General features: G+C 46.0%; 1 protein-coding gene across 3 annotated transcripts in view; it reads right to left on the reverse strand.

Moving 5' to 3' along the window:
- FLACC1 (flagellum associated containing coiled-coil domains 1) overlaps nucleotides 1-19,281 on the reverse strand; it is a 112,202-nt gene that overhangs the window by 39,676 nt on the left and 53,245 nt on the right. For all 3 annotated transcript variants that reach the window (XM_033945414.1, XM_033945412.1, XM_033945413.1), the window contains exons 11-13: nucleotides 17,966-18,018; nucleotides 10,419-10,518; nucleotides 5,038-5,141 (exon numbers count right to left, since the gene is read on the reverse strand). In XM_033945414.1, the coding sequence (XP_033801305.1) occupies nucleotides 5,038-5,141; nucleotides 10,419-10,518; nucleotides 17,966-18,018 (257 nt within the window). The remainder of the gene's footprint in view (nucleotides 1-5,037; nucleotides 5,142-10,418; nucleotides 10,519-17,965; nucleotides 18,019-19,281) is intronic.

Below are 19,281 nucleotides of genomic sequence, written 5' to 3' on the forward strand. Positions count from 1 at the left end.
ACATCGAGAAAAATGGCCTACTGCGGACAAGCCAGCACGGATTCTGTAAGGGAAGGTCGTGCCTGACAAACCTTCTGTACTTCTTTGAGGGAATAAGCAGTCAGATGGACAAAGGGGAACCCATAGACATCATTTACCTCGACTTTCAAAAGGCCTTTGACAAGGTGCCACATGAAAGGCTGCTTAGGAAGCTGTGGAACCACGGGGTGGGCGGGGATGTACACAGATGGATCAAGCACTGGTTGTCAGGTAGACTACAGAGGGTCGGAGTAAAGGGCCAATATTCTGACTGGAGGGGAGTCACGAGCGGTGTGCCACAGGGATCGGTGCTGGGACCGCTACTCTTCAACATATTTATCAATGACCTGGAAACGGAGGCAAAGTGTGAGGTTATAAAATTTGCAGACGATACCAAACTCTGCGCCAGAGTTAGGACCAGGGAGGAGTGTGAGGAACTGCAAAGGGACCTTGATAAGCTGGAGGACTGGGCAAACAAATGGCAAATGCGCTTTAACGTAGACAAATGCAAGGTCATGCACATAGGGAAAAAGAACCCATTGTTCGAGTACAAAATGGGAGGGGGACTGCTGGGAGACACTGGACTTGAGAGAGACTTGGGTGTGCTAGTGGATCCATCCATGAAACCATCCGCACAGTGTGCAGCAGCCTCGAAGAAAGCCAACAGGATGCTGGGCATCATCAAGAGGGGCATAATATCCAGGACGCGGGAAGTCATCATGCCGCTGTATCGAGCGATGGTGCGCCCACATCTGGAATACTGCGTTCAATATTGGTCGCCGCACCTCAAGAAGGACATGGCATTTCTTGAGAAAGTCCAAAGGAGGGCAACGAAACTGGTAAGAGGGCTGGAAAACTGCCCATACGCCGAGAGGCTGGATAAACTGGGGCTCTTCTCTCTGGAGAAGAGGAGGCTCAGGGGGGATATGATAGAGACCTTCAAAATACTTAGGGGCATAGAGAAGGTGGACAGGGACAGGTTCTTCAGACTAAAAGGGACGACAGGTACGAGGGGGCACTCGGAGAAACTGAAGGGGGATAGGTTCAAATCAAATGCAAGGAAGTTTTTCTTCACCCAAAGGGTCGTGGACACATGGAATGCGCTACCGGAGGAAGTGATCCGGCAGAGTACAGTACAGGGATTCAAACAGGCATTGGACGGATTCCTGAGGGAAAAGGGGATCGTGGGGTACTGAGGGAGGTGCTGGGGTGTTGCATAAGTAACGACAGCTCACCAGGTCGTGTAGGTGAAAGGCCGGAGGGTTAGGACTTTGATGGGAAGATAGGACTTCGATGAGATACCTAGGGGGCAAGGGGGCCCCTTCTGGTGATTCAGGCAGGTCATGACCTGTTGGGCCGCCGCGGGGGCGGACTGCTGGGCGGGATGGACCTGTGGTCTGACCCAGCAGAGGCACTGCTTATGTTCTTATGTTATGTTCTTATGTTCTTCTGGAAGCTGTTATAAGGGAAAACACCCTCCAGGGATTCAAGACAAAGTTAGACAAGTTCCTGCTGAACCGGAACGTAGCAGGTAGGGCTGGTCTCAGTTAAGGCACTGGTCTTTGACCTAGGGGCCGCCAAGGGAGTTGTCTGATGGGCACGATGGACCACTGGTCTGACCCAGCAGCGGCAATTCTTATGTTCCCCCGTACCTCTAGTTGTTCACCGCTGTAACTAACAACTTCAACGTGTTCCTCGCGACCCCAGCTACTCTCCCTCTGATGTCATTTCCTATGCATGGCCCCGGGAAGTGACATCAGTGGGAGAGCTGACATGGTCATGAGGAATTTGTTGAATTTGTTGCTCATGGCGGTGAACAGGTAGAGGTATGCGGGAAAGAAAGGGGGAAGAAGTGGAAAGGGCAGAGAGGAGGAGGGGTGTCTGCGTCTTCACCAACATGGTGCCCGGACAGACCACTCCCTTCACCCTACCTTACTGTGCCACAGGTACAATTAATTATATGTACCCTGTGCAGATGCAAAATCAGAGGATCATTCTGCATCCAAATACCTGGTAGGAAATTTGCAAAGAAATCTATGCATGTGACTTTTATTTTGAAAATGTGCTTTTGTGGGTACACGGGTTCAAAAGTCAGCTGTAAACTTTTCATATAGGTGATTGAAAAAAGTGATAAAGTTCATGAACAGATTTTTAAAGAGAGCCATTCTGACAAAACATGATCCCATGATGAATGCTTCTATATATTTTTAACCCCTCAGCCTAAACATGCCCTCCTGAACATCTCTCTACATTATCCCCCCTTTTACAGAACTGTGAAAGCGTTTTTTAGCGCCGGATGGCGTGCTGAATGCTGTGCACTGCTCCAAAGCTCATAGAGTTCCTATGAGTGTCAGAGCAGCGCACAGCATTCAGCACGCCAGCTGGCGCTAAAAACCACTTTCACGGATTTTTTATATCCAAACTGAGTTATTTTCAAACAGGTCAGTCTAACTTGGTAAACTGCAATTTAAGTAGGTCAATAGCTTTGGAAATTGTCCTCCTAGAGGGAGGAGCATTTTTACTAAAGTTGTGGTTTGCTTTTGTTTTTACAAAAGTTAGAACACAGGTAAAGTCACCACTGTGGAAACAAATAATAAAGAGCTGTTAATAATAATTGTGTTTTAGGCATGCAAAAAACAGCACATAAATGTCTATGCAGGTTCTGATTTTAGAATGCTGAAATGCATATTTCTAAAATGGAGGAATATGCAAATGGTGCTGGTTAAGGTGGGAGTAGGGGAGCATGATCTGGGCATGTTTTGGGAAGGACTAGAGTGGTGCTAAAAAATAAATGTTTATTTCCAATTTCTGAAGTGAAATAAATGTTATCCCCCTCTTACTAAGCCCAATAGTGCAGGCTGATGCGTTAAATGCTCCGACGCCCATAGGGATTGAATGGGAGTCGGAGCATTTGCCGCTTGGCACTCGCTCTCGCATCTTAGTAAAAGGGAGTCTATGTCTTAATAGACCTGCTACCTGGGATTTCTAGATTTTAGAAAAGTGCTCTTATTAAGCATCGCTTCACTGCAGAGATAAAGGGAGGTCACTCCCTTAATCCCCCAAATTCTTGATGTCCACTCCCAAAAACCATATGACAAGGGACACTGGGTTTTGTGACAGCTTCAGGAAAACCAAACATTTAAGTTTCTAAAATGACAAAGATAAATATTTAAGATTCAGATACATAAACCATAGTTGCTATTGCACAACATAATTGTTTTAAGTGCTCATTTTGGCCCATTGATATTTTAGACACTTGGCCCTAGATGCACTAAAGATACCGACTCAATCGCTGTTGGCCGATTCTCTGGCCAGTTCTCTAGCAGTGATCAATGCGCTATCAAGTTTGTATGCAAACACAATCAATCAATCTCTCAGTGAGCAATTGACACATGCGCAGAGCCCTAACAGCAGTGACAGGGGAAGCAGCCTCCTGTCACTGCTGTTAGGACACTGTGACCCCCCCACGGCAGTGAAAATGGCAGGAGGTATGTCTGCTCCCTTTTGCCAAAGCGACTCACCCCCACATGGCAGTGATGTGGCAGGAGGGATGCCCACTCCCTTCTGCCGCCGAAGGCCCTCTCCCATGCCAGGTGCCCTCTGCAAACATTCTCCACCCTCCCCCTTCCACCCCCCAAAAGGCAGGAGGGATGACCACTCCCTCCTGCCATTGGAGGTCCCCCGCAGTCCCCCACCACCTCCCCCGTACTTCTCAGAGATGTTGGAGCAGGACTGAAGCTCATTTCGTCCTGCTCTTAGACCAGGGGTGGGCTGGAATCCAGTTGGGTTTTCAGGATTTCCCCAATGAATATGCATTGAAAGCAGTGCATGCAAATAGATCTCGTGCATATTCATTGGGGAAATCCTGAAAACCCAACTGAATTCCGGCCCTCAAGGACCAGAGTTGCCCACCCCTGTTTTAGACTCACCACTCCAGAATGGCAGGGCTTTCCCTCCCTGGTGCATCATGTGATGCACGGGTAGGGCCTTAGGCCCTGGATAACCTCAGATGCCTAAAGCCCAGCCAGATTGCCTTATCCTCCTTCTTGTATCCAGGGAAACAGAAGGAGGAGAATAAGGCCCTGATTGGCTCAGACACCTAAGGTACCTCCCAAGGGGTAGGGTCTTGGGCATCAGAGCCAATCAGGACCTTAGGCCCCTCCCTGTGTATCACATGATGCACCAGGGATAGTAAGCCCCACCATTCTAGAGCTGTGAGCCTAAGAGCAGGACGAACTGAGCTTCCCTCCTGCTCTGTTTCTGAGAAGGTACTGGGGGAGGGGGGTTCAGGAGAAAGTGAGAGATGGCGGGAGCACATAAAATATCTGTGCCATTGGAAAAAAAAAAGAAAAAATATCAGGCTGACCTGTCGGTAACACAGAATGGAGGAAAAGGGAAGAGCTGGAAATTAGATAGATTTGAGAAAGAAGCATAAAAATAGACAAAAGTTAGAGGTGAAAGTTAGATATTGGGCAGGTAATGAAGGCACAGAGAGAGGAAAGCAGAACTAGAGACAGGGAACAAAATGATTAGAAAAATAAAATAAAAAAAACAACAAAGGTAAAAAAAATGATTTTATTTTCAGCTTAGTAATTGAAAACATGTTGGTTCTGAATATTTCTGCTATCTATATTTAGTAGTTTCCAAGAGGAAATGTGAGAAGGGATCCTTTATGCGATTAATTATGTGATAAATTTTTTAATTGTGATTAATTTTAATTAATGTGCAGCCCTACAAAAGAGTGAAACAGATTTTATGTTGTTTATACCAGAGATAAGCAGTGGATTTTCTCAAGTCCATGTTATTAATGGCTTATGGACTTTTAAAGAAATTATCCAAACCTTTATTAAACCCTCCTAAGGTAACTGTTTCCTACCACATTTTCTGGCTACAAATTCCAAAGTTTAATTATACGTTGAGTGAAGAAATAGTTGTACCAATTTGTTCTAAGTTTACTACTTAGTAACATCTTTGAGTGTACCTTAGTCCTTGTATTTATGTTTAACATCTCTGCCTTACCTGTTTCTCAAAGAAGTGGTTTTCCTGCATTGAGAGGATTTCATTCCGAACATTTGATAGTATTTCCTCTTGCTCCTTTTCAAAATTCTTTGTCAATGTATGTTCTAAGAGAAGAAGAAATCTTTATACTGTATGTCACTTTACCTGAGGCTGCCAGCATCTTAGAGACTTGGGTTAATAAAGAGTACAGGTATTAAATAAGGTTCAAGACAGAGCAGTTGCAAGTGCTAGGTGAGCATTGCAGATATACAGAATGCAAATGTAGAGGAATGCAAACATTGCACCCAGTCTACCTTTTCCTCTTATTAGTGGTGGTTAATCAGGCAGGGTGGGGGTGGAGAGCAGTACCACTGGGTAAGTCTCATAGTGCACAACTATAGCTCGATATAGTCCTGGATCAAACGACCATGTGAAGCAGTTCCGTGCATCCACCATTTTTCTGTGAATAAATATTTCCTTTTGTAGTGTGCTCAGAAAGGAAAGGTCATATTTTGGTGATATTACAGAGAAAGAAACACAATCTTTTGTAGCTATCTGTTGGATTTGTGCAGAGAAAGAGAGAGAGGAGTCAACGCTGACTCTGAAGTTGTGAGCTGATAAGACAGGGAGGATGAGAGCGTTATCCACAGAAACAGAAAACAGGGGAAGAGGAGAGGTGGCTTTAGGTAGAAAGATAAGAAGCTCAGTCTTGGCCATGTTCAGTTTTAAATAGTGGTGAGACATCCAGGCAGCAATGTCAAATACCCAGGGTGAGATTTTGGCCTGGATTGCTATAGAAATTTCTGGTTTTGAGAAGTAGATCTGGGAATCATCAGAATAGAGGTGATACTGAAAACCATGGGAGGAGATCAGAGTACTGAATGAAAGTATATGAGATGGAAAAAAGAAGAGGTCCAGAAATAAAAGCAGAGTATACCAGGTATTCAAAAGAAACATAGATAGACCCCTGAGGTACACCGACTGATATTGGGATAGCAGTGGAGGTGGATATACCACTACATACACTACAGGTGTAGTAGGGAAGATAAGAAGAAAACCAAGAAAGAAACGAGCCTTGAAGTCGAGGACAGTGTATCAAGGAGTAGGTGATGGTCAACAGTGTCAAAAGCAGCAGATGGATCGAGAAGGATGAGGATCTGGGCAGGAACAGGTCATTGGAGACTTTAGCAAGGGCAGTTTCTGTAGAATGCGGAGGGCAAAAGTCTGATTGAAGTGGGTCAAGAATATGAGGGTGTGGTAAGAGCTTGGGATGAAAGAAAGTCAAAATAATGGCAGTGAAAAGCACATTTAAGTAACTTGGATAAGAAAGGGAGATGGGAGATGGGGTGAAGATTCTTTGAGGAGTGGTGTAACTACGGCATGTTTGAAGATATCAAGAACAGCTGCAGTGGAAAGTGAAAGACTGAGGAGATGACACTAGGAGAGAGAGTGCTGAGTAGATGGGAGAGAATTGGATCAGAGAAGCAGGTAGTGAGTTTGGAGGAGCAAATAAAACTTGCAATTTCCTCTTCGGTGATAACCAGCAAAAACACTAGCATTACAAAACTACCAATAAACAGATTTTTTTTTGTACTCTCATAGGCCCAATTAACAGTAAAATAAACTCCTACTATAATTTACATACATAGAAACATGATGGCAGATAAAGGTCAAATGGACCATCCAGTCAGCTCATCTGCAGCATCCACTATCTCCTCATCTCCCTAAGATCTCATGTGCCTGACCCATGCTTTCTTCCAGACACACTTTGTCTCTACTAGAGAATGACACTGTGGCAGTTACCCGCGGCTAGCCGCGTTTAGCCGCGGGTAACCCGCCGAAACGTGGAAAGAAAAATAGCAGTCACTGCGGGGACGGGGACAAGGCCATTCACCGCCCCGTGGAGTGGTGAATGGTCTTGTCTCCGCAGTGAGGCATCAAGGATCGCGAGGTCCCCGCAGCCCCCACCCGCCTGCCCAATCGATCCTAGTGTTTAGCCAGCTCTCTCCCTTCTCCTCACCTTAGTTTGTAGGATTTCTTTTTTGGTGACCCGCACGCTATCAAAGAGCCGCGCACCCGCGGCTGCTCAGTGTTCAATCATCTGCTCTGATGCAACAGGAAACAGGAAGTTGCAGCAGAGCAGAAGATTGAACACTGAGCAGCCGCGTGTGCGCGGCTCTTTGGGAAAGCGTGCAGGTCGCCGAAAAAGAAAGCCTGCAAACTAAGGTGAGGAGAAGGGAGAGAGCTGGCTAAACACTAGGATCGATTGGACAGGCAGGTGGGGGCTGCGGGGACCACACGATCGCGCGTGTTCCCGGCTCAAACTGGAAAAGGAGGGAGTGAAAGGGAAAAGGATTCTGGGCCAAGGGGATGAAGACGGAAAGAAAAACCCACAGCAGGAAAGAAAGGGAAGGACAGGCAGGTGAGCCAGATGCTAAAAGCAGGGGGGGGGGGGAAGAAAGAGTGAAAAAAGCTAGATGGGGTTGAAAAGAAGAGACACACTGGTATGGAAGAGGAAGATAGGGGAAATCTGGACACAGGAAGGTAACAGAAAGAGGGGAAATTATGGGCATAGGGACAGAGACATAAAGGGAACATGCCATGGGGATGGTATATGGACACAGGGGGGGGGGAATGGCAGATACATAGGGGAGATATTAGAAATGGGGAAAATAGGAGCACAGAAGCGAGATGGTTTGTGGGGATGGGACAGGGACCGAGCTCGCAGGCTCCAGTGGCTTGCACAAATTACATTGTAACGTGCCATGAAAATAAGAGGGAGGAATGTAGATAGATAGGCCACGCGAGAGGAGCTGAAGGGTGGTAGAAAGGAACAGATGGTAAAGGAGGGAGGGAAGGGTGGTGGTGAAAAGGAATAGAACAGACATTGAAGGAGGATGGAGAGGAACAGACCCTGAAGGGAAATGTGGAAGACAGAGTGGGAAGAAGACAGATGCCAGACTCAGGGGGAGCGGAGGGAAGAAGATGGGTGCTAGACCAATTGGGGGGGGGGGTGAAGGGAGAGGCACAGTAACAGCAAATGGAAGACGCAGAGAGAAGACACACAGTGGATGGAAGGAATTGAATGAGAAGATGTGGAAAGCAGAAACCAGACAACAAAGGTAGAAAAAAAAAATTCTATTTATTTATTTTTTGCTTTAGAATAAAGTAGTATATTAGTTGTGTTGATAAAAATTTATAAACAAAGCCCTGGCAGCTGAACATTTCTTTCTCTAGTTCAGCAGCAGGAACTTTGATTTATAAGAAAGGAATAAGCTAAATATTACAGTACTAAGGCTTATATGGATGCAGCGGGGACAGTGACGGGGCAGTGAATGGGATGGCAGTGGCGGTGACGGGGCGGTGAAAGGGATGGCAGTGACGGGGCGGTGAAGGGAACGGCGGTGACGGGGCGGTGCAGAGGATGGTGGGTCGGGGACGGGGCGGTGACGGGGACAGATTTTTTTCCCCGTGTCATTCTCTAGTCTCCACCACCTCTACTGGAAGACTATTCCATGCATCTACCATCCTTTTCATAACAAAGTATTTCCTTAGATTACTCCTAAGCCTACCACCTCTTAACTTCATCCCATGCCCTCTCACTCCAGAGTTTTCTTTCAATTGGAAGAGACTCGCCTCATGCGCATTTATGCCACTTAGGTATTTAAACATCTTTATCATATTCCCCCTCTTCTGCCTTTCCTCCAAAATATACAGTCCATACGCCTTATGATGAAGACCAACAACCATTTCAGCCGTGTCTCTCTTGTACGACTCCATCATGTTTATATCTTAATGAGGGTGCAGGCACTAGAACTGTAAATGAGGTCTCACCAGCATCTTATATTGGGGCATCAATATCTCCTTTTTCCTAATGGCCATACCACTTCCTATGCACCTAGCATCCTTCTAGCTTTCGTGTCGCCTTTTCAACCTGTTTGGCCACTTTAAGATCATCACATACAATCACACCCAAGTCCTGCTCTTCATTCATTCACCCCTAAACTGTACTGTTCCCTTGGATTTTTGTAATCCAAATACATGACCTTGCATTTCTTAGCATTAAATCTTAGCTGCCAAATTTCAGACTATTCTTCAAGCTTCACTTGGTCCTTCCTCATGTTATTCGCATCATGAAGGGTGTCTACTCTATTGTAAATTTTGGTTATCATCCGCAAAGAGGCAAGTCTTACCTGACTGCCCTTCAGCAATATTGTTTACAAAAATGTTAAAAACAGGCTCAAGAACTGAACCTTGAAGCACATTACAGGCAGTGGCATAGTAAGGGTGAGTGGCACCCGGGGTAACACGCCCATCTTCCACACACCCCCTACTGCGTGTGCGCCCCCTTCCCTTTTTAACTTCTCTGACGTGAGCAGCATGTCCAGGCTTGCCCATTGACGTCACTTCCTAGGCGTGGGTTCCAGAAATGACGTCAGAGAGAGCGCTGATGTGTTGCGCAGTGGTTAGAGCTACAGCTTCGGAACTCTGAGGTAGTGGGATCAAATTCCATGCTGCTCCTTGTGACCCTGGGGAAGTCACTTAATCCCTCTTTGCCCCAGGTGTGAGCCCACTGGGACAAATAGGGAAAAATGCTTGAGTACCTGAATGTAAACCACGTAGGCTATAAGTGGTATATAAAAACTATAAATGAATAAATGCGGGTAGCAACTTCGCACCAGGGAAGTAAAAAAAGTACGGAGAAGGCAAGGGGTGTACGCACGCGGCAAGAAGATGAGGTAGCGGAGTGGAGGAGGGGTGTAGCACTCTTAGCAAGACAGCACTGAAGGCAGACTGCTTCCTCTCCCCTCCCCCTTACTATGTCACTGACCACAGGTAACTTCCCTTTATCTTTAGAGTGATCTCCATTGACCACTACCCTCTGTTCCCTTCCACTTAACCAGTTCCTGACCCAGCCCATCACTTTGGGGCCCATTCTGAAGGCACTCTAATAAGAGACACCTGTGTGGAACATAGAAACATGATGGCAAATAAAGGCCAAATGGCCCATCTAGTCTGCCCATCCGCAGCAACCATTATCTCTTTCTCTCTCCGAGAGATCCCATGCGCCTATTCCAGGCTCTTTTGAATTTGTCCCCACCCCCGCAGGAATTCAATTTCCCCATCCCGTCCCCGTAAGTTTTGTCACTGTCCCTGTCCTTGCCCCATTCCTGTGAACTCTGCCTTAACTGTAAAGCCTCAAACAGTTATGATTTTAAACTGTTTGAGGCTTGTGCAGATGAGGACGGAGCTTGCAGGAATGGGGCAGGGATAGGAAAATGAGTTCCCGTGGGGATGAGGAAAAATTTGTCCCCGTGTCATTCTCTAATTTGGAGCAAACACAAAGAGGATGACGGATCTTGTCTAGTAGAAGCAGCATAATGGGGTTTTTTTTTACTCACTTTGCTCCAACAGTGCCTTCTCTTTCTCCTTCTCATGCAATTTCTTCCACTCAGCCTCCCCAAATGATTGCTTCTCACTTAATTCCTCTACAAGGTTTTCCTATGACAAAGTAAAGCAATCATGGTGCAACCTAATATTTAATAGCCACAGTACAAGACAACTCTAAAAACACAGACCTGCAATTGGATTAAAAAGGGTAAATAACCTACCAAGGGGTAAGTTTTTAACGTGGGCTACCATTAAGACATATTATTTTGCAGTTAACAACCAAACAACAATGGAGGTCCAGAATATTGTTGGTGTGCAATTTTGTTCATCAAATCACAAAGTCTTATGTGGTGGCTCGACACGCACGTTTTTCGGCCTCTACGGCCTGCCGCAGGAACCTTTGTAAACCAAAGCGTAATTGTTTGTGTGAAATAGATAATGATAGAAGCTCCGTCGGGAGCCAGGTACTCTCAAGGGAAGGAATGCTGGACTTTGGCTTAACCCTTGTGTTGTGACAAACTATTATTATCTATTTCACACAAACGATTACGCTTTGGTTTGCAAAGGCTCCTGAGGCAGGCCGTAGAGGCTGAAACGTGTGTGTCGAGCCACCGTAAAAGAGTTTGTGATGTGATGAATAAAATTGTACACCAACAATATTATGGACCTCTGCTGTTTGTTGGTTCTTGACTTGTTTGTGGAAGTTTTTCTTCTGGTTTTTGTCTTGCTGGTTTTTGTCTTGCTTCTGGTTTTAGTCTTGCTGCACTTCTTCGAGGGAGTAAACAGGGAGATAGACAAGGGTGACCCGGTCAACATTGTATATCTGGATTTTCAGAACGCGTTCGACAAGGTTCCACATGAACGACTACTTCGGAAAATTGCAAGCCATGGAATCGAGGGTGAAATACTCATGTGGATTTAAAACTGGCTGGAGCATAGGAAACAGAGAGTGGGGGTAAATGGACAATTCTCGGACTGGAAGAGCGTCACCAGTGGGGTGCCGCAGGGTTTAGTGCTTGGACCCATGCTCTTCAACATTTTTATAAACGATCTAGACATTGGTATAACGAGTGAGGTGATTAAATTTGCGGATGATACAAAGTTATTCAGAGTAGTGAAGACACAGGGGGATTGTGAAGATCTGCAATGTGACATAATCAAACTCGAGAAATGGGCATCGACATGGCAAATGAGGTTCAACGTGGATAAGTGTAAAGTGATGCATGTCGGTAACAAAAATCTCATGCAGGAATACAGGATGTCCAGGGCGGTACTTGGAGAGACCTCCCAGGAAAGAGACTTGGGAGTTCTGATCAACAAGTCGATGAAGTCGTCCACACAATGTGCGTTGGCGGCGAAAAGGGCAAACAGAATGCTAGGAATGATAAAGAAGGGGATCACGAATAGATCGGAGAAGGTTATCATGCCGCTGTACCGAGCCATGGTGCGCCCTCACCTGAAGTACTGTGCCCAGCACTGGTCGCCGTACATGAAGAAGGACATGGTACTACTTGAAAGGGTCCAGAGAAGAGTGACTAAAATGGTTAAGGGGCTGAAGGAGTTGCCGACAGTGAGAGATTAGAGAAACTGGGCCTCTTCTCCCTTGAAAAGAGGAGACTGAGAGGGGACATGATCGAAAAATTCAAGATACTGAAAGGAATAGACTTAGTAGATAAAGACAGGTTGTTCACCCTCTCCAAGGTAGGGAGAACAAGAGGGCACTCTCTAAAGTTGAAAGGGGATAGATTCCGTACAAACGTAAGGAAGTTCTTCTTCATCCAGAGAGTGGTAGAAAACTGGAACGCTCTTCCGGAGTCTGTTATAGGGGAAAACACCTTCCAGGGATTCAAGACAAAGTTGGACAAGTTCCTGCTAAACTGGAACATACGCAGGTGAGGCTGGACTCATTTAGAGCACTAGTCTTTACCTAAGGGCCGCCCCGTGAGCGGACTGTTGGGCACGATGGACCACTGGTCTGACCCAGTAGCGGCAATTCTTATGTTCATATGTATTAATAACTAGGGTTCATTGTATAAAATAGCACAAATTAATGTTAAAATAACATGTCTTAATGGTAGCCTACCTTGATAATCCCCCCTCTCAATGTCACATACATTATTCAAGGCCAGATTTCAAATTTTGATGCTCATTCAGAGGGTAAAGGCATAGATCCTCCCTTGTAGCCTGAAGAACCAAATGAGGAGTCCTCTGGAAATTATAGAATTGGTGATGGACCAAACTGCCATGTGGTGCCAGTGGGAAAAGGTTCATTTCTGACTTGGGTAATTGGCACCAACATTTGGCCCCCTAGGCCGTTGCCTATGCCTAAATCTGGACCTGCAAGTGTTGGATAAAGATTCATAATGCAGCATCCTGCCAAAACTTTGAAAATAGTTATGTAAATGAGAATTACTAAGTAGATAGAGCTTGATAATTCAGTATTAACACTAGGTGCTGCAGTGCAGATTCTATTTCAAACTGAGATCTACAGTAGATTGTAGAATGGATTTGAGATAGGAGTATTGTGGAGTGTTTGTGAGCGCTATCTAAAATATATCTAACATTGTGAACTAGATTGAGATAGGAGTATTGTGTTGCGTCTTATGTGTGTGTGTGTTTGGGGGGAGCTGTCTGAGATGTCTCTTACATCGTAGAGCTTGTAGAGTGTTTAGGGTGCTATCTGAGATGTATTTTACATTGTGGGCTGGATTGAGATAGGAGTGTTGGGGGAGGGGGGTTCTCTGAGACGTAGTTTCTCATAAGTCCTTCTCAGATCTAGAGTGAGAGCTTGGCTTTATGATTTCAGAATGCAGTGCTTGTGACAGAATAGGATTTGGAGGATGTCCTAGTTTGCATTTGAATTGAATTCAGACTTGGCATTTATTGTCTGGGCTTAGGATGTTATAACAGTAAATCAGTTTAACAGGGACACGGAAGAAATGAGATGGTGATTTGAACAGGAGAGAAAATCTAGCAAGTTGATGGGAATATGATTGTTGCAGTTTTCCAGGTCTCGCCGCATCTGGGTAGGTAGAACCAATGTTTCAGCCATCATGCTGTGGCTTTCTTCAGGGTATGAATGTAATGTATTCTAAGTTTTCGTGGTCATTAGGTCATTTCCTGACCATGGTGGACAAGAAGGTTTCTAATCAAAGCAAAATCTTTATGGCTTTCTTTAAGAGCTAAGTAAGAGTGTTTTTGAGTTTTTCTCTAAATCAGTGGTTTCTAAACTTTTTCAAGAGAAGCTGCATAAGCCATTTCAAATCACCAAAACGCCTGTTAAAATTTGCTGAAGGAGTGGGGAAAACCTCCTTGGAGTTTACTAAGGAGCCTTTTACTAAAGCTTAGCGTGGACTAACGGTAATGCAAGCTACATGACACATGTTCTATTTTAGATCTATGGGCCACATGGCACTTAGGGGGAAATTCTAAAACCAGCGCCTAAACTTAGGTGTTGGTAGGCACCCTATCGGTGCCTAAGTTAATTGGAAAACACTGTTAGAAATGACAAGCAACAGCAAGGTCAAATCGCCTACTGACATCTAAATAAAAGGCACCGGAATCACGACTAGGTAGCTGCTTTAGGCGTGGAACGCCACAGTAGGCGTGGCCAACACCAGAAGTGGCGTTATTTGGGCTAAAGCGGCTACCTACTCGCATTTCATACAAAGATAGATGACTGAAATGTAGGCCCGGAACACCCTGGCCTACATTTCAGCTGCCTATTTTTGCCGTGGGATCCTAAAACCATAAGCTGATTGCAGCAGGGGAATTTATCCCCGATCAGCTGAGCCGACAGTACTCCCCGAAACTGGGACTTTGGGGAGGCCTGCCAGCTGAGCTGATTGGGGGAAATTCCTCTGCCACGATCACCTTATGGCAGCTGCAGTCCTAGGATCCCACGGCAAAAATAGGCAACTGAAATGTATGCCTAGGTCGGGGGTCGGCAACCTGCGGCTCCAGAGCCGCATGCGGCTCTTTTCCACCTTTGCTGCGGCTCCGGTAGTGTGTCACGCAGGCATGCAGCTTAAGTCCGGCGTCGCGGCGGGAAATAGCCATGCTGAGCAGTGAGCTCAGCACATACACAGATGAAAGCCTTGCTTGCTGATTGGTCCGGCGGCCCCGCCCCGCCGGACCAATCAGCAAGCAAGGCTTTCATCTGTGTAGTGCTGAGCTCACTGCTCAGCATGGCTATTTCCCCCGCGACGCTGGACTTGTAAGGTGCCTGAAAAAGAAATCATCCTGGCCGGGGTCGGTGTCATGCTCCGGAGATCTACAGCCTTCCTATCTCCCTCTCCCTTCTACCTGCTTCCGGCCACATCCCCTGCTCCGCGGCTCTCTTCAGCAACTCAGCAGCAGCGATCGACACAAGCTTCTGACGTCGGGGCCTACCCTCTGCGAGTCCCGCTTGTTTCAACTTCTTTTTCCACAAAGACGGGACTCGTAGAGGGAAGGCCTCGATGTCGGTAGCTTGTCTTGATCACCGCTGCTGACGAGTTGCTGAAGAGAGCCGCGGAGCAGGGGGGTGTTGCCAGGTGCAGGTAGAAGGGAGAGGGCCAGATGCAGGACTCGTGGGTGAGGGAGGAGAAGAGAGAGAGAAAGAGAGAGGGGAGGGAAACAAAAGGAAATCTTTCATACTGGGCTGGGCCGGAGTGGAGGGAGGGTGGAAAGATTCTAGCTACAGGGTGCAGTAACAAAGGAAAAGGGGGGAAAGCTGAAAATGGAGATAGTGACACAAAGAAGAGAAAGGGTAAGCAGGACCTACTGAATAAGGATAGAGATACAGAGGGGACATGAAGAGGAGGTGAAATAGAGACATAGAAGTAATGCTGAAAAAGTGTGGGGGGGGGATAAAGACATTGAAAGGGCAAATGGTGAACATGGGGTAAAGACAAGGATAGAGACAAATGAAGATTCTGAAAAAGTGGTGAGATAGGGATATAGGTGAGATGGACACAAAGAAGGGTGATGCTGGAAAATAGGTGGAATGGTAATTCTGACAGACACAGAAGGGAAATGCTGGATCAAGGAGAGATGGGGCTCAGGCTGGATGGAATGAGGAGAAATGCCTTGTTGGCCCGGAACTTCCTCTCCTACGTCAGAATTGACGTCAGGGAGCGGAATGCTGGTCAGCGCAACACTTCTGCAGGGAAAGCTTGGGACGGCGGTGGCTTGGGGGCTGTTCCCCGATTGCGGTGGCAGCAAACCGAGTGGCTTGGGGGAGGGCACGGAGACAGAAAGAAGGGGGAACAGGGAGACAGAAAGAAAAAGTTGGGGGAGAGAATGAGGTCTGGAGGAGAGGAAACATACAGGAGGCTGAAAGAAAGGAAGAAAGATTGGATGCACAGTCAGAAGAAGAAAGTGCAACCAGAGACTCATGAAATCACCAAATAGCAAAGGTAGGAAAAATGATTTTATTTTCAATTTAGTGATCCTGTATATAGCATTAAGATAAGAAACAATATATGCAGTGTTAGATTTGTTTTATAATGGTTTTGCGGCTCCAAGTTTTTTTTTCTTTTCGAAAACGGGTCCAAGTGGCTCTTTATGTCTTAAAGGTTGCAGACCCCTGGCCTAGGTTTTCCGGGCCTATATTTCAGCTGCCTATCTTTGCATGAATCAGGTGCGATTCTGTAACTGGCACTGTTGCCTAAATGACATGTGATCGGTGGTCACTTTTAAGGCGGCTTCTTTGGCGCTGCTGCACATAAAAAATTGTACAGCTTCCTCCCTGGGCTAGGCTCAGTTATAGGAAGTTAAACTCTGACAGGTTGGAAAGTTTTGCAGACTACATCCAGGCCTTGGGCCCCTGCTCTTAATCTTGATGTATGTCTTTTACTAGGACACAGTATACCTCTATAGGTTTGTTCTCTATACGAAAGCAGCCTATATTTTGTAATGTCTTGTATGAATATGGTACTGTAGGTCAAGCTCTTGGGTTCTTGTTATTCTCCTTAGCTAATAAAGCCTGACGAATGGCCACTTTGCCATCAAAGCAACTGGGGGGGGGGGGGGGTGATTCTCAAAACTTAATGGTAAAATCCAATGGACTGCTACCGAAGTTATAACGATTTTAAAATGGCGAGTCATTCTCTAAAGACCCCACATGCAAATGATGTTCGTGGATGTTCATGTAGGCTCACTAAATTTACATGAGATGAGTCGCTGGTAGCAGCAGTTAGCACATGCGCAGAATACACCCACATATTAAAAAAGACAAAAAACAAATTGAAGATCGGCAGGAGAGATGCTCATTCTCTCCTACTATGCTTGCACAACCTCCTGACACCCACTCCTGGCAGTGGGAGAGATGCCCACTCCTTCCCGCCATGTTGTACAATCTCCTGATACTAATGCCCACCCCCTGCAGTGGGAGAGATGCCAACTCCTTCCCGCCATCGCCTAACCCTCCAACAACTCTCTCCATGCCCCTGATGACTCTCCCCCCCAACCCTCCCTACCTTATTGATGAAGTCCGACCTGAGGGATGCCTACCCGCTCCAGTTGGCAGGCTTACCTCTTACAAAATGGCAAGCCTGCCCCTTCCCAGTGCATCCTGGGATGCACAAGGGAGAGTCCTAAAGCTCTGATTGATCCATGTGCATAAGGCCTCTCCTAGGAAGGGTTTTAAGTGCCTGGGCCAATCAGAGCCTCCATAGCGCAACCCAGGATGCACCAGGAAGGGGAAGCCCACCAGTTTGTATGAGGCAGGTCTGCCAGCTGGAAAGGGTAGGCATCCTTCCAGCCGAACTTCATGAATAAATAAGGGAGGGTTGGAGAGGTCATCGGGGGCACAGGGGGAGTTGGGGGGTTGGACGATGGCAGGAGGGAGTGGGCATCTCTCCCACTGTGGGGTGGGGTTGGGTGGATAGTAGTGTTGGGGGATTGTGTGGTAGGAAGGAGTGGGCATCTCTCCTGCTATGGGGTGGGGGTGGGGTGCATTGTAGTGTCAAGGGTTTGCGAGGTAGGAGGGAGTGGGCAATCTCTCCCGCTACAAAGTGGGGGTGGGGGTGGGGGGGGTGGGGAGGTAGTAGTGTCAGAGGATTGTGCAATGCGGCAGGAGAGTGTGGGCATCTCTCCCACTGCGGGGTGGGGGGTTGCAGTATCAGGGGACTATGCAACGCGGCAGGAGAGAGTTGGCATCTCTTCTGCCAATCTTCAATTTTATTCTTTTTTTTTTTTTTTAATTTCATGGGGGTGTCTGAGCTGTCAAACCTTACTTTCCTGTCAGTGCCTGAGCCAATCAGTGCTCAGGCACTGATCAGAAAGTAAGGCTACAGCTGCTCAGATCTGTTGGCAAATTTTGGCCACAAATGTGGCACAACGAGGTTAGAGAATCACTCAGCGATGAAAGAGAATCACTCAGAGTGCTCATTTTTATATTAATGACCTCATTGTACTACATTTGCATGGCAGAGTCGGAGACTGCTAGGAAATCTGGAAAAGACCACAGCTGGAACCAGTTTAGCGAGCATGTTAAAGGCATGTTTAAGTTTTGAGAATCTTTCCCCTGAGTTTTCTGTCTGCAGAAAACTAGTTGCAATCAATTAACTCTCACCTTGTAGGCTTGAAATGCACTTTTAAGAAAGTCATATTCGTCACGTAGATGGTCTAGACAAAATAAAAAAAAATAAATACATAAGAACTTGACATTAAGAACTATGCCCAAGTCAATTATGCAGTACAGTAAAACTTTGGATTGCAAGTAACTTGGTATGCAAGAGTTTTGCAAGACAAGCAAAACATTTTATTAAATTTTAACTTGATACACAAGTGTGTCTTGCAATACAAGTACATACAGTATACACACGCCACAACACCAGAACTGAGCCGATGGCTCTTCTCTCTCTGACACTGCAAGTGTAGTGACTGTTCTAAACAAGCGAGGTCTTGCAATACAAGTACATACAGTATTTTGTATTAAAGTTTTTGGGTTGTAGAACGAATCGTCTGAGTTTCTATTATTTCTTATGGGGAAATTCGCTTTGATATACGAGTGTTTTGGATTACAAGCATGGTTTCGGAATGAATTATGCTCGTAAACCAAGGTTTTACTGTACATCTAGATGTAAACACTTATATATATATACACATTCCAGAGCTTAGGCTCTTGCCTGTAAGGAAGGGAGGGCAGCAGCTGGCACTGAAATAAATGGTCAATGCAACTATTAATAAATTTTTGCTGAACATCATGCTCTCTACTGATATCAATGTCAGATATGCCAGAGGTTTAGAAGGCAATAAAAGCCTAATTTGCATCTGAAATTTGCCACTCAGTTTTGAAAAGCCAAAACCAAAACTCTCCCAGCACCCCAACCAGGAACAGCTCCCATTCCTTCTCTCTGCTGGGTCCCTCCCCGAACCACAGGATCTCCTACTTCCTTCCTCCCTCCTGCTCCCTCCTGAACATAAGAAGCTCCCCTCCAGGGCCAACCCATAGACTGTACCACCACTGCTGCCCTGGGCCTATTTTACCATCCTAATAGTCTAGTGGTTAATTGGGGCAGGTGTGATCCCCAGTCGCTCCTGTCTGCCTTGTGTCTGCAGTACAAATGGTTGCCACAACTTCCAGCATAAACGTAAAATATTAAAGCACCTAATATCACTTATATATCAAGCCCCTTTAATATGGAGTGCATTTCCCATCTCAATTAGGAAGAAAGAATCCTCTTGCAATTTAGAAAAGTTTTAAAAATTTATCTCTTTCAGAAGTCTGTCGCCGCATCCAGCGCTAAAACTGCTAGTGCGTCTTTGTATAGGAAGGAGTAAAATTGTATTGTTTATCTTGATACTGATTGAAAGCTGCATTGAACAGAACTTTGGATAATGTAGGTTGTAAGTGTCAATAAGAGAAAGTAACAATCTATTCTCCAG

Source organism: Geotrypetes seraphini, chromosome 5, assembly GCF_902459505.1.
Source record: "Geotrypetes seraphini chromosome 5, aGeoSer1.1, whole genome shotgun sequence".
Lineage (NCBI taxonomy): Eukaryota > Metazoa > Chordata > Amphibia > Gymnophiona > Dermophiidae > Geotrypetes > Geotrypetes seraphini.